Source organism: Watersipora subatra, chromosome 3 (assembly GCF_963576615.1).
Source record: "Watersipora subatra chromosome 3, tzWatSuba1.1, whole genome shotgun sequence".
Classification (NCBI taxonomy): domain Eukaryota; kingdom Metazoa; phylum Bryozoa; class Gymnolaemata; order Cheilostomatida; family Watersiporidae; genus Watersipora; species Watersipora subatra.
The window spans coordinates 71,281,032-71,295,156 of record NC_088710.1 but is presented as its reverse complement, the minus strand read 5'-3'; the positions used below and the strand labels follow the sequence as shown (position 1 = coordinate 71,295,156).

Genomic DNA, 14,125 nt, shown 5'->3' with positions numbered 1-14,125 from the left:
AAATTATATAATTGTTAAAAGCTGCAGCTCTCTACAAATTATTGACGCATTTGCCTATATTTTAATCAATAATTCGCACTATAATTTTTTCACTTTACAAGATCAATTAAACAGAATAAAACAGTGGGCCAGCGAATGGTTCCTGAACATTAAAATAAGTACATGCGCACACACACATCACACACACATCACACACCACACACACCACACACACACACCACACACACACACCACACACACACACCACACACACACACCACACACACACCACACACACACACCACACACACACCACACACCACGCGCATGCGCACACACACACTTCAATGTTACCCATTCAACCTACTCATACAACCTATCATTTGAAGGTTACCCCACTAGTAAATTCAGATAGTTCTGTTTATTTATGATTTAAAGTGTGTTAATCTCTGTTATATAATAACAATATTAGAAGTAAAATCCACAAAGCGAATGCCACACTATAAATGCTAATGAGATTTCTAAAGAGTGTCTCATGTTCTGCCAATAGATTTTCTGTTGATGTTGATGCCAATAGATGTTCGTCCAATCATTGAATCTTGCAACGCAAGAGTGTCTAAAAATCCTTTCTAACTCAATCATTAATTAAAAACCAACTCAATGTCAAAAGGTTTGGTGTATTGTGGCATATTTTCCTAAACAATTGATTATCATAGTATTTTCCCTTCTTAGCCAATTTGTATAGTCTCATATGCTTAATTATTCAACTTTATACAATGTAGAAAGTTTTTCATATAGAAAGGTTTTCATAGAAACTTTAAAAAACAAAGCATGTAATTTAGCTTTTGTCATGATTATTATAGCAGGGTTTTTTAGATCTGCAATTTGGTCAATGGATCATAGTCAGGCAGAAAATGCACTCGCATAAAATTTCATTATTAATATCATACAAACTAAAAATAAGCAGGCATATATAACGCTTCAGTGGCTATTTTGGCACAAAGTAAATAGCACCATTCTCTTGTCACACTTATTGGATATTTCATCACTATCGCATTGCTGCCGGTTCTGTAAATGTGTATATTGTCTACACGTTGCAGTTATTCTATATATGTTCATATTTCCGAGAAAATGACCACATATTTATCTGTAGTCAACTGTTAAGTTACCTAAAATAAATGTCACGAGTCCACAAACTATTTTTTACATACACATTGCAAAATATTCCAGCATATAATTGATAAGCATCAGCTATGAAATTAACAGTTTATAAGATGCTTATGAAGTTGGGAAATTCAGGAGCTTTTTTAACCTGATAAAGTTTTGTAGGATAATTTCATCTTGAGTTTTTTAGCTTTTTGTAGAAGATTCAACAAAATCACATAGTATTTTATGTGACAGTTTATTTCTCAAAGTACCAATAAGATTTGCTATTTTGGCACTGAATTACCATTGCATCATTAATTACGAACAACCGTCATTTAATGGTGGGCTCGCTTAACGACCGATTGGAGTTGCGACGACATTTATGCTAGCTGTGACCATGTTTATATGCGCATACATAGGGTTTTAGGATAATATCTGCTGTTTAGGCACATGCAGTGCCGAGTGTTTGGCTAATATCTGCCATAGTTCAAACATTATAAAAAAGACCTTTCGCGCTTAAAAATGCTAAATGAAAAAAACTCGGGAGGGGCTCATTTAATGACAGAATTGTTTAATGCAGAAAGTAACCTCATTATTAAGCAAGGACAGTTTGTACTTTTACATGAAATTTGGCTAAAACCAACACCTCAGAAATTTTATGGTTAGATTTAGTGAATAGCGTGAAAGCTGGTATCAGCCCTTTCAGGCATAAATGAAAATGAGTGCTTAGATTTGACGTTGTATGTTATATTGATGCGCAGAGTCGAGTGTAAAGTAGTTTAACAACTGACTACTTACAGATCTGACCATTTCCGTATCCTCTCAGCATTATGAGCTCTGTAGCCTTGCTAATGGAATGGCTGGAGAAAATGGTCTGCTCAGGTAATTTCAATTTTTCTTTTAAAAATTTTGATTTGTTTAATTGATTTTCGCTAGCACAAACTATTTTGTTTATGCCTTTAGCTGTTATGGTTCCTTGGTACCAGTGTTGTAATCGTTTTGATCATTCAAGTGATCTGTTATTAGTTTGATATCTGTTAATAATTTGATATATCAGTTAGTTTTATATGTATGTTGATAGTTTAATAGATCTTTTAGTTTGATATATACATGTATGTCGATAGTTTGATAAATCCGTTAGTTTGATATACGCTATATGTTGATAGTTCGATATATCCGTTAGTTTGATATATATATCGATAGTTTGATATATCCGTTAGTTTGATATATATGTTGATAGTTTGATAGATCCGTTAGTTTGATATATATACATGTATGTTGATTATTTGATATATCCGTTAGTTTGATGTAACTATATGTTGATAAATCCGTTAGTTTGATATATACATGTATGTTGATAGTTTAATATAGCCGTTAGTTTCATATATGTCGTTAGTCTGATAAATCCGTTAGTTTGATATACAGTATATGTTGATAGTTTGATATATCCGTTAGTTTGATATATATATCGATAGTTTGATATATCCGTTAGTTTGATATACGCTATATGTTGATAGTTCGATATATCCGTTAGTTTGATATATATATCGATAGTTTGATATATCCGTTAGTTTGATATATATGTTGATAGTTTGATAGATATGTTAGTTTGATATATATACATGTATGTTGATTATTTGATATATCCGTTAGTTTGATATAAATGTTGATAGATCCGTTAGTTTGATATATACATGTATGTTGATAGTTTAATATATCCGTTAGTTTGATATATATGTTGATAGTTTGATAAATCCGTTAGTTTGATATACACTATATGTTGATAGTTCGATTTATCTGTTAGTTTGATATATATATATCGATAGTTTGATATATCCATTAGTTTGATATATATGTTGATAGTTTGATAGATCCGTTAGTTTGATATATATACATGTATGTTGATTATTTGATATATCCGTTAGTTTGATGTAACTATATGTTGATAAATCCGTTAGTTTGATATATACATGTATGTTGATAGTTTAATATATCCGTTAGTTTCATGTATGTCGTTAGTCTGATAAATCCGTTAGTTTGATATACAGTATATGTTGATAGTTTGATATATCCGTTAGTTTGATATATATGTTGATAGTTCGATATGTCTGCTAATAGTGCGTATCAATAGTTTTATGTAGTGTTCATATTATGGATTGATAAAAATATGATAGGATGATTTGTTTGAATTGTGTCAAATATAACCATGTGTATTCTACTAACTACGCTTGTAGTTCTATAATATAATCATAAATATTCTACATGTAGTTCTGCTGAACTACTAATAAGGGATAAAAATTCTCAATCTGTTGTATTCATACTAGATTATTAGATGTTATACATTCTACTATACTAGAGACAGTAGAATGTGTTATCCATGTATCACTAACGTATTGTTTCTAGTGCTGTCAATTTATGCAATCACTTGTCAACTAGTTCGTATTAGCATATTGTGTGCTGACAACTCTCTCACCTGCATTAAAAAGTTTTGTGTTAACATAGTTGGTCTTATCATCTCTAAGCTATTCAAGTCTTTCTGCGCTGCCAATGTCCTAATTTTATTGTAGAGAGCAAGGTCTCCTCAACAGATGATCTGAAGAAGTCCACACAGACCAATTTGTTGGCTAGAGCGAGGAGCATAGGTTCATTGGCTGAAGAGAAAGGATGTGCGTTGATGTAGTATAAATATATCTCTTTTCTAGGCTCTCTCTATGGTTTGCTCGCAACTAATATGAAACTCCATTTATTTTCAGTTGACGTACCTCAGGTGAGTGATGATGAGGTGGCGGAACAATACATTGCTACTCTATTTTGGATTTTAACAAAGCTCAACTCCACCATAAATGAAGAAATGCAACAATTTTTGCTTGAAGAGCGCACAACTTCTTGTGCAAAGGAGTCGAAGCACAGCGCACCAAAGCTGAGTCCTGAAATTTTCAGCGTAGGTAAGTTTGCTATTGGGGAGGTTAAGAAGGATTTGGTAGAGGTTAAAAAGAAGTCGGTGCAGCAGCCCGACTGGCATGAGCTATACTGTCATGAGCTGTATTGTCATGCTATTACTAGACTGTGTCCATGCCTGGGTAGAGCATAACACTAGACGGCGTGCATGCTCTGATGAAGCATAACACTAGATGCGGGCACACTTTGGCGAAATTAGAAAGTCCTAACTTAATGTTTAGCTGTCATGTAATGGGTTTGCACGACAACTTGTTTATGATATGGTGAGGTAAATTTTCAGGTCCTTTTTTAAAATACTGACATATTAGTTCACTAATATAATAGTTGATTTCTACATACAGGGGACCCTCGGGTTATGACGTCCCTGTTTTACGGTTTTTTCACTTTACATTGTGAAACACGAGGTTTTTTCATCTCGTTTCGACATTTTTTTTCATCATACGACATTTCCAGAAATGTTTCTCGATTTTCAAGTTTGCGAAGATGCCGAAATTACTGAAGATGCCAAAATCCCCCCACAATGTCTGAAAGAGATATGATGCTCGCTGTTTCTCAGTTCAGCATTCTTCATGTTTTATAAATGCTTGATATTGCGTGAGTGAAATGAACATTAGTGAAAAGTAAGTGGAAGTGAAAACTTATTGTGCATTTTACCTTTTAATGTAATAATTACTATAAACTTTAATTCATTATACATATGTAACTATATAACTACATATATAACTTTAATTCGTTAGCCTTTGTCCTAAGATTGATAGTGACGTTAAAAAAAGAAGAATCATAATCATAAGCAGATCATAACCACTAAATGCACTAAAGTTGCTGTAGGTAGCTATAGTTACCAAGGTTAATATACTATTTTGTTACTAATTTTTAATATGTACAGTACATACATGTACATGAAATTTTGTTGTTTTTTACTAGGGGTGTTTGCATTAGATAATTACTAAGGGTTTCTATACCCCTCTACACGACATTTTGGCCTTCCGATGATAACACATTTTTGCCTTGAATGCCATTCATGATTTCATGAAACAAATTAATGTCGTGCGGAGAGGGTCCGCTGTACTGGATTTATAATTTGACTGGTCTAGAAACTACCAATATTTTCTAATTTACATATGAATTCTTAAAGAATGAATAAGATATGTACATGCAGGTGTGCTAATGATTATAATCATGACTGCATGTACGCAATATTACGATAGGTACTCTAATTCTCGCCATGTTTTCTGCAGGTCATCAAGAATTCCTTACTAAAGTTTTCCAGTTCATAGTCAGCCTGGGGATAGTACCACATCTTACAGTCGGTGTGGGAATTCCCATAGGCCTTCGCAGCAAGTTTGCAAATATAATCAGCTCTCTGGTTAAGTCCAGTCATATTAAACTCCATGAGAATCTCATCAGACTACTTCCAATCATACAACCAAGAAACATGAGTAAGTGTACTTAGCAGCTTTCTACCACTCTGTCGTCAACATTACCTTTATCACCCTTCGCTCTAATTTGTTGTTTACGCTGCAGTGATCAAGGCAGTCAAGCTAGCATCAAGTATTTGTTATTAGTTACTAAATGCAGTAGATGAGCATTGCACTGTTTTAATATAATACAGAAGAAAGATATCCATACCTGCGTGTCATTAAAAGACATTGCTTTGGCTGTTGAGCGCTGAGATTGCATGTACTGCAGAAGCCTATTGATGGGAATAGTTATTTGTACAGCATTCCCTCAAGGTCACATGCTGGTAGAAGCATGGAACGATTATTGTAGGAGCTGTGTTCATGGCAAGACACCTTGGAGACCTGCTCGCCTCTCTTATCCAACTCCGGCATGCTCAGATATCTGGTCAATTAGCTCCAGCTGCTAAACAGCACACTTTACCAGCTGCAGTGAACTCCTCTCCAGTTCCCTCGGATGGCTGCCACAGCAACTGTACTATAGATTACAGCAGAGAGCTGGATGTACTCCTGATGAAGAGTTATCAGCCCCTGATAGTTCGAGAGCTGCTAGTGCTTCAGAGCGCCGCAGGGGCACAAGTGAGTCATCAAGTCTGCTAATACAGATCAGGCCTCTTGTCATACTTTCTGCCGTGAACTTTGAATCTGCTGTTTTTTTACTATCGATTGTTCAGTGTTTTGGCTAAACTCTGCAGCAATGAACACTATGATTCCTCACGACTTACGTTGCAGACTCCTGCATGGATGAGAGCTGCTTGTGGACATTTTCTTACCAGAATTCTTGTGTCACCTGATGGTGTGAAGTATGTGATAGCTGGCATGATCACATCTGATACTGACAATTGGCACAGGTTTCAAATGGTTGGACGGGTGATTGCTACACCCCCGAAACAGTGGTCTGCAGACGAATATTACAGACTTATTGCTCCCCAGGTACACGAATGACTTAACAATAGTTGGAATGTTTCACACCTTGATAACTTCATTTATTGTCAGGCTTCTTGCACGAATAGTGTCTTTGATAGGAAGGTTGTCTTTTGTACTGTTGGCTAGTTCTTCAGCGGGAAGACAACTTCAGATATGCATCCTTATCTTTAAACTCTTGTCCGTATTTTGCCAGATACTGGCTCTTCTGCGAGAGAATTATGAAGTGATAGCTAGACAGTATGGACGAGTGTGCGCTGCTGTGTTGTCCACTGCTGCCGCAAAATCCCTTGCTCTTATGAAGTCTTTGTTCTGGATTCCACTGACTCAAGACCTCCTCAGCTTATGCAAGAACAAGCAAAAAGCCTGTCTTCAGTCCATATACAGAGTAGGTAGCTATGCAGGTATGGGAGCAACACCTATTGTCTAGGTTGGTTGTCTTTTCTCCTGCCTTATATTCTCGCATAATTGAACGTAAGATTCATATTTGGCATGTCTTCATCTCTTTGTATCAAAGTCTTTCACTAAATAGCTGTTCTCTTTATTTCTTTGCACTAAAGCCTTCTACAAAATTTCTCTTCTCTTCATCCATTCATATCAAACTTTTTCTTTGTTATTCAACAGAACATGTTCAAATATTCTGCCAATGACAAGTGTATAAGTTTGCATTTCTAGCTCATCTAGAAATTTGCAACCAACCAATGTTTTTTGACCTTCCGACAGATAAAGTTGAGTGAACTGTTTCTTAGGCAGTGACAAAAATGTATTGGTCAGTATTATTTTGCAAAGAATCAGCCAAAGGAGTCATCCCAATGTAATGTCACCTGTATCAAAAAATAAAAATGGCTTTTCGTTGATATTGTGAAAATTTTGTATTTTCCTACTCATGCCTTCTTAGCCACTACTGATCCTGTTTGGGGTGCTGTTCTAGTTAAAAGAACTGTCTAATCACATTAGCCTGAGGTCTAATCACATTAGCCTGAGGTCTAATCATATTAGACTGAGGTCTAATCACATTAGCCTGAGGTCTAATCACATTAGCCTGAGGTCTAATCACATTAGCCTGAGGTCTAATCACATTAGCCTGAGGTCTAATCACATTAGCCTGAGGTCTAATCACATTAGCCTGAGGTCTAATCACATTAGCCTGGGGTCTAATCATATTAGCTTGAGGTCTAAGCACATTAGCTTGGGGTCTAAGCACATTAGCCTTGGGTCTAATCATGTTAGCCTGAGCTCCGCAGGAGACACAAATCAAGAGAATGTGTTTTGGACCTATTGAGTGAGTTGTCTAGAAGAACTGGGTCATGATGAAGTTGTGTTGGCTGAAGAAGATTGATGAGATTAATCAGAATATGTAACTAGTGGGAGTCGAGCATTGAAGATAAATAGTAAATATATAGAGATAGGTTGAATGAATAGTTCTTGTAAATGCTATCATAGGACATTTATTGTCAATGTTGCTACGAGGTGTCTTACTGTGTCATACTAAAATAGTAAACTTTATCAATTCTTTTTAATTTTATTCTCAAGTTTTTTAAACACATTGCAAGTTTATCGAGTTGACATTGGCTTCCAACTATGCTGCCACCAGTTTTGGTTAGGTTGGCCTAGCCAACACTACTACTGTAATTTGTTTTTACTCTAGGTGATATGCTGTGCAGCGGAACCTCAATCTCTACTTCTCGTATGCTGTCTGCAGAATCTTCCTCAGATATTTAGCATTTACATGACAGAGACCACTGGAGTTGTTCTCTCTGATAATAGGTTGAACGTGAATGCTATCAACTCTGATATCTTGTTCTGTATGATGTTGGCTATATAGTTGAAGTTGCGCCACAGTTCATTATATGCTTGCATTGTTTCGCTACAGACAATCTCTGAGTTTCTGTGCTTTATCATGGCCAGCTGTACTCACCATGAGTTTTCTTAATTTTAGGCTATGCTGTGAGGAGATAATTGCTACGTGTATGCTATATGCTGAGGCCTCCTCCATAGCAGCATTTCTCCATGACATCACTTTCACTCTAACATCGCACGAGTCAGTGGAAGATGACCTCTCTGTTGAAGACCAGCGGTCATCCGCCATACTTTTTTGCGTAAAGAAAGTTAAGGACACAGATGTTGTTGAGGATTACTTCATATCATTACTGGAGGTCTGCGTATGCCACTCTGTGTTGGTCCTTCTATGGATTCTCTTTCAATTGAGCATGTATAACTGCGCTACTACTTTAGATGCTGGGGACATAGATACTAAGTACACCGCCATATCCTATGGATATGTTATGTATTTTACAGAAGCTGACTCAACTCCTTTCTGAGACAAATAATGTCCAATCAGAACACTCGATGGAACTCGCTGATCTCATGATTAGGCTGAGAGTCATGTCTTTGCTAGCTTCTCTATGCGAGACTCATAGTAGAGTCTGTCTAAAGCACCCTTGCTATGTCATTAACTTTGCTAAGGTGTGTAGTAATAAATGTTTACTTGCGCTGTGCTGTGTCTAGAATTTTGTGAAATTTTTAACGATGTTCACAATTATGTATTGTTATATTAGCGCAATCATTTTTATGACTTGCTGTGTCTACGACTCCTAGGCCCTACATGTACTATTTGTAGTCAGCATTGACGAATTTCCTATCCGCTACATCATTTATTGAAGATAATGGTATTGACACACTAAACTTGTCGTTTGGCCTTCTCACAGCCCTCATGAGTGGTGCAGCTGATGTCAAGGTCAGTCCCTGTTTGTCAACACTGGACATATTCACTATGTTTCCATGGTGCGCAGTACTGCGAAGCAGCCCCCTCCGAAGTCGAGGGGATTGTACGTTTCCATGCTGCGCAGTGGTTTTCAGCAAATACCGCAAATTAGCCAGAGAAGAGAAATTGTATAAATCGAATCGCCTGATGGAGAAATATAATCGATCACAGATACCGAACGTCATAAACGGTTTTTTTATGATTCTGTCGTCATACTTTTATTTACAATAAACATTCACAAGGTTTTACAAACCTTAACACACTTTTTACATAGTAATATATTTTTAATAAGTATTTTTAAGTACGTTATTTAAACGTTAATTTAGGACTTGCAACCTATTTTTCGAAAAGTGTTGGCATCGATAACAAAGTCCAGGAAAGTAATCACCTCATCATCCTCGTGAATGCAGACCATAATTAAATTTAGGTGAAAGAAGATCGGAAGAATAGTAAAAAAACAAGATTAGCAGGACAACCTTTGTACTAGTTTATGGCCCTCGAAGAATCCGTCTCCACGGCATGAGAGCTATGCGCAGCCACTGCGCAGTCGCTGTTTCCTTGCTGCGAATTTGCACTGGCTTCGCACTGATCAGTGCGCAGTGATTTCAGTGCGAAGACGCCGTTTCCATGATTCGGAGATAGCGCAACTCCGAAGCACTGCGCATCATGGAAACATAGTGATTGAGACTCCATATTTTGTTTGTTTTTTACTTGTGTATTTTTTATATAATAGGTGCCTTCCATTTTGTTGGCTAGTATTTTAGTTAAAGAGTGTATCAGTACATCCGATTCTGCTATAGCTGGATAAAAGGCTAATTATAGTCTTTGGTTTCAGCTCACTGAAACAGATGTCCTGCTCCTCAAAGAACTCAATGATCCTCTGAACAAGCTGTCACTCTTAGGCTCAGTTCCTGTAGAGACTAGAGAGCTCGCACTAAATATACGCGTGGCTATAGCCACCCAAGGTTTGGTCTGGATGGACAAGTTATCTCAGTTTAACAGCAACAAGGCTACACCATATCAATACACTATCAATGATAACAAACCAAAGACTAGCACCGCAGATGACCTACCTAAAGGGTCTAGATTGTATCGTTCAAGGGCAGACGGAGCAGGCAAGGCTACTCCACAACCCCAGATCTCATCTGACAGTTCCACACCTGTAGTTCATGCTGTTGATACATACCAGCCATTGCAAAATTCATCAAGAAATTGTCTCACTTCTAGTGACAATATGCAGCAGGTGCCTTCTGCAAGCAATTGTCTCACTTCTAGTAACATTGAGCAACAAGTGGCTTCTACAAGCAACGGTCTCACTTCTAGTGACAATGTGCAGCAAGTGCCTTCTACAAGCAAATGTCTTAAGGCAGATGCCAAAGGAACTATGACCGGCTACAAACACACTCTGATGGAACTAGGCGACCACTTGGTGCCAGTGAAAGGGCATGCCCTCATCCAACTTTGCAAGTATATAGAGAGGTAAGACTTCCTTCATAATCTCTCCTACTCATAGCTCATGCCCTCTTGGAGAAGTTGGTCTTTTGCTTAAGATTGTGGAGCCAGCATGTTGTGAAATCGTTGTTGGAATTCTCGGTTTTATTGTTTCTTATTTGATACACAGAAAAGACAAGGAGACCATGGATAACAGACACGAACTTCAAAAGCTTCTCATCGAGCATCTTAGCCACTCAGACTCCTACATATACCTGTCTGCTATCTCAGGTATCATATCATTAAACATCTACATATACCTATCTGCTATCTTAGGTATACTTTCATTAGACACCTGCATATACCTGTCAGTTGTATCATATGTGTTGCTTTAGACACTTATCTACTGGTGTGATGATTCAGATATTTTTAAAGACTCTTATCTACATATATGTAGATAAGAGTTTTTAAAAATTTAAAAAGTTACACTTATAATATCTATATATAGCTATTATAAGTGTAATCTTTTACCCTTTATCAGTAAACCCACATATTCCCGCCCTCTTTCCTCACCCTCCTAAGCTTCTTAGCAACTATTCAGTCTCTTGATTATTCTATCATCACTTGTACAATTTCAGCACTGGCAGCCTTGGCGGATGTGTATCCGGCGGAGGTCTTGCCCCCTCTTTGTCAGCAATATAGAAATGCAAATATTGTTGGGGAAACAAGGCTAAAGGTTGGAGAAGTGATCACCAAAGCAACCCGACAGCTAGGTGCCTCCTTTCTATCTACTATCAACATACATGGATTTATGCTTTTAACAATGTCAGGTCACAAATGTTCTGCATTGTATATGCTCACATTGACAAATAGCTATTAAATTTTATCACAAGTCTAGTCTGGGTGAACAATTCATGTTTTTAGGGTGTTGTCGGTTGTTTATTTTTGATTGTATAGCTGGCCTTCTAAGTAATAGTACAAATACATTGCATGGTGAGCCTTCTAATTCACTGCATGTTCATTTCATAGCGCTATAGTAAGCTTTTGTAGCTTTCATACTACATGAAGGATGGTGATTGGGTGAATGCACTAATTCATTTGCATGTAGGTATATGTTAATAGTTGATCGAATGAATGTAACAAGTCGTTTTCACATTCAGGTGACTTGGCACCTTCATTCTCAAACATCATCCTTCCAAGCATACTCATTGGCTGTAAGGCAAAAGATGACTTGCTGCGGGCCAGCTCCTTGGTCAATCTCGGAGAGCTCTGCAAACTGTTGCATTACTCTATGGGTAATCATGTATATGAGGTATGTGGTTGCCTTCTCGCATTTTCATCTGTTATTAGCCTTACAATAAGAATGACCAAAGCTTATCATGGGAAACCCTTACAAGCCAAGTAAATAACTACAATATATATGATTTAGCATGCATCGAATCATTACTACGTACATATTGCAAGGTGAGTTTAAAGACACCCCTTTTTTAAAGGGCTTTAGAGGGGATTCGTGAATCATTGTGCACTGCCCTCTTTCCTCATACCTCATACCAGCCTCATACCTCCTCTTTACGTCTACATAGATTGTGGAATGTCTCAGTGCCTCATTGATAGACCACTGCCAGTCATCGAGAAAGGGTGCTGCCTATTCTATTGCTCTCATCATATGTGAACTAAACACACGCTGCTTTGAGGTGCTGGGTGCGGACTGTATGCGCACTTTATACAAGGCACTAAAGACATGTGTAAACAGTGAAAATGATCAAGTAACAACTCATCACTGCTCAGGCGCCATCGATGCTCTTGACAAGGTTACTAAGCAACTTTTCTCCTCAGACTCAAACAAGCTTGAGAAGAGAATATTTGTTTTGGATCCACCGAGTTAATCAGTGTTTAGTTCTACCTTCTGGAAAGGCTTGATACTGTATTATTACGCTGTAAGCGCTATGTCAGTGCATGCATTCTGTTTGCTACTGTAAAGTTTTTATGTATATAAAAGCACTAACTCAAACTCAAAGCTACTTCTTTCCTGTTGAAACAGCTGGTCTTACGACACGCGCTGCAGGAGGCCTCACTGCATGTGTCACAGGTGGCTTCACGGCTTGCGCTGTAGTTGACCTTACAGTTTGCGCTGCAGATGGTCTTACTGCCTGTTCTCCTTGGGGTTTCTCAGTGTGCACAGTTGATCGTTTCACAATGCCAGCAGGCCTGCTTTCACCTGAAGTATTTGCCTTTGGACTTGGCTTTGCTACAGGTTTTGGTGTTGATTCTTGTTTAGTAGAATGTGCTGAATTATGTGACAATATTGAACTTTGAGATACAGCTGGTTGCTTAGCAACTTGTGTTATTAAAATGCTTGTTTGCTGCGTGGCAGATGAAGTCTGAGATTTAACTTCTGTGATGTCACTGTTTTTCTTCAACTGATTCAGAGGTGGGTTGGATTGCTGGCTGTGCTTTGCTACCTTCTTTGGTTGAGGTTGAGCAGATGTGAAACCCGGAATGTCAAGGGTTTGGTTAAACATCATCCCTTTGCCATAGTCTATAAAATAATGCATGACTCTACTAGCAGCTATAAAAGGCAGGCTCAGGTTGTTCTAGCTATTTACTTTTAATAGATTGAAGCAGTATTTATACAATGGTCCTGTCTCTTCAGCATCACTCTCAACAGAAACCCTAAGTCTCACTGAACATATCAACTCAAACACTGGCATGCACTCAATTATCAACAGAAATTGTAAGTCCCACTGAACATATCAACTCACACACTGGCATGCACTCAATTATCAACAGAAATCATAAGTCCCACTGAACATATCAACTCAAACACTGGCACGCACTCAATTATCAACAGAAATCATAAGTCCCACTGAACATATCAACTCAAACACTGGCACGCACTCAATTATCAACAGAAATCATAAGTCCCACTGAACATATCAACTCAAACACTAGCATGCACTCAATTATCAACAGAAATCGTAAGTCCCACTGAACATGCCAACTCACACACTGGCATGCACTCAATTATCAGCAGAAGTCGTAAGTCACACTGAACATATCAACTCACACACTGGCATGCACTCAATTGTCAACAGAAATCATAAGTCCCACTGAACATATCAACTCACACACTGGCACGCACTCAATTATCAACAGAAATCATAAGTCCCACTGAACATATCAACTCAAACACTGGCACGCACTCAATTATCAACAGGAATCGTAAGCCACACTGAACATATCAACTCAAACACTGGCATGGACTTAATTATCAACAGAAATCATAAGTCCCACTGAACATATCAACTCAAACACTGGCACGCACTCAATTATCAACAGAAATCGTAAGTGCCACTGAACATATCGACTCAAACACTGTCATGCACTCAATTATCAACAGAAGTCGTAAATCCCACTGAATATATCAACTCACACACTGGCATGCACTCAATTATCAACAGAAATT

At 37.7% G+C, this 14,125-nt stretch overlaps 1 protein-coding gene across 1 annotated transcript; it reads left to right on the top strand.

Annotated features, from left to right (window-relative positions):
* The first annotated feature begins 1,955 nt into the window (after nt 1-1,955).
* Nucleotides 1,956-12,661, top strand: LOC137390958 (transport and Golgi organization protein 6 homolog). The gene is made up of 16 exons (XM_068077270.1): nt 1,956-2,007; nt 3,693-3,791; nt 3,879-4,070; nt 5,322-5,522; nt 5,854-6,119; nt 6,273-6,473; nt 6,661-6,852; nt 8,113-8,231; nt 8,404-8,620; nt 8,763-8,930; nt 9,085-9,201; nt 10,064-10,707; nt 10,850-10,950; nt 11,298-11,432; nt 11,820-11,971; nt 12,243-12,661. Exons 1-16 carry the CDS (start codon nt 1,956-1,958, stop codon nt 12,543-12,545), a joined length of 3,159 nt encoding a protein of 1,052 aa, XP_067933371.1. The 3' UTR covers nt 12,546-12,661.
* The last annotated feature ends 1,464 nt before the right edge of the window (nt 12,662-14,125 follow it).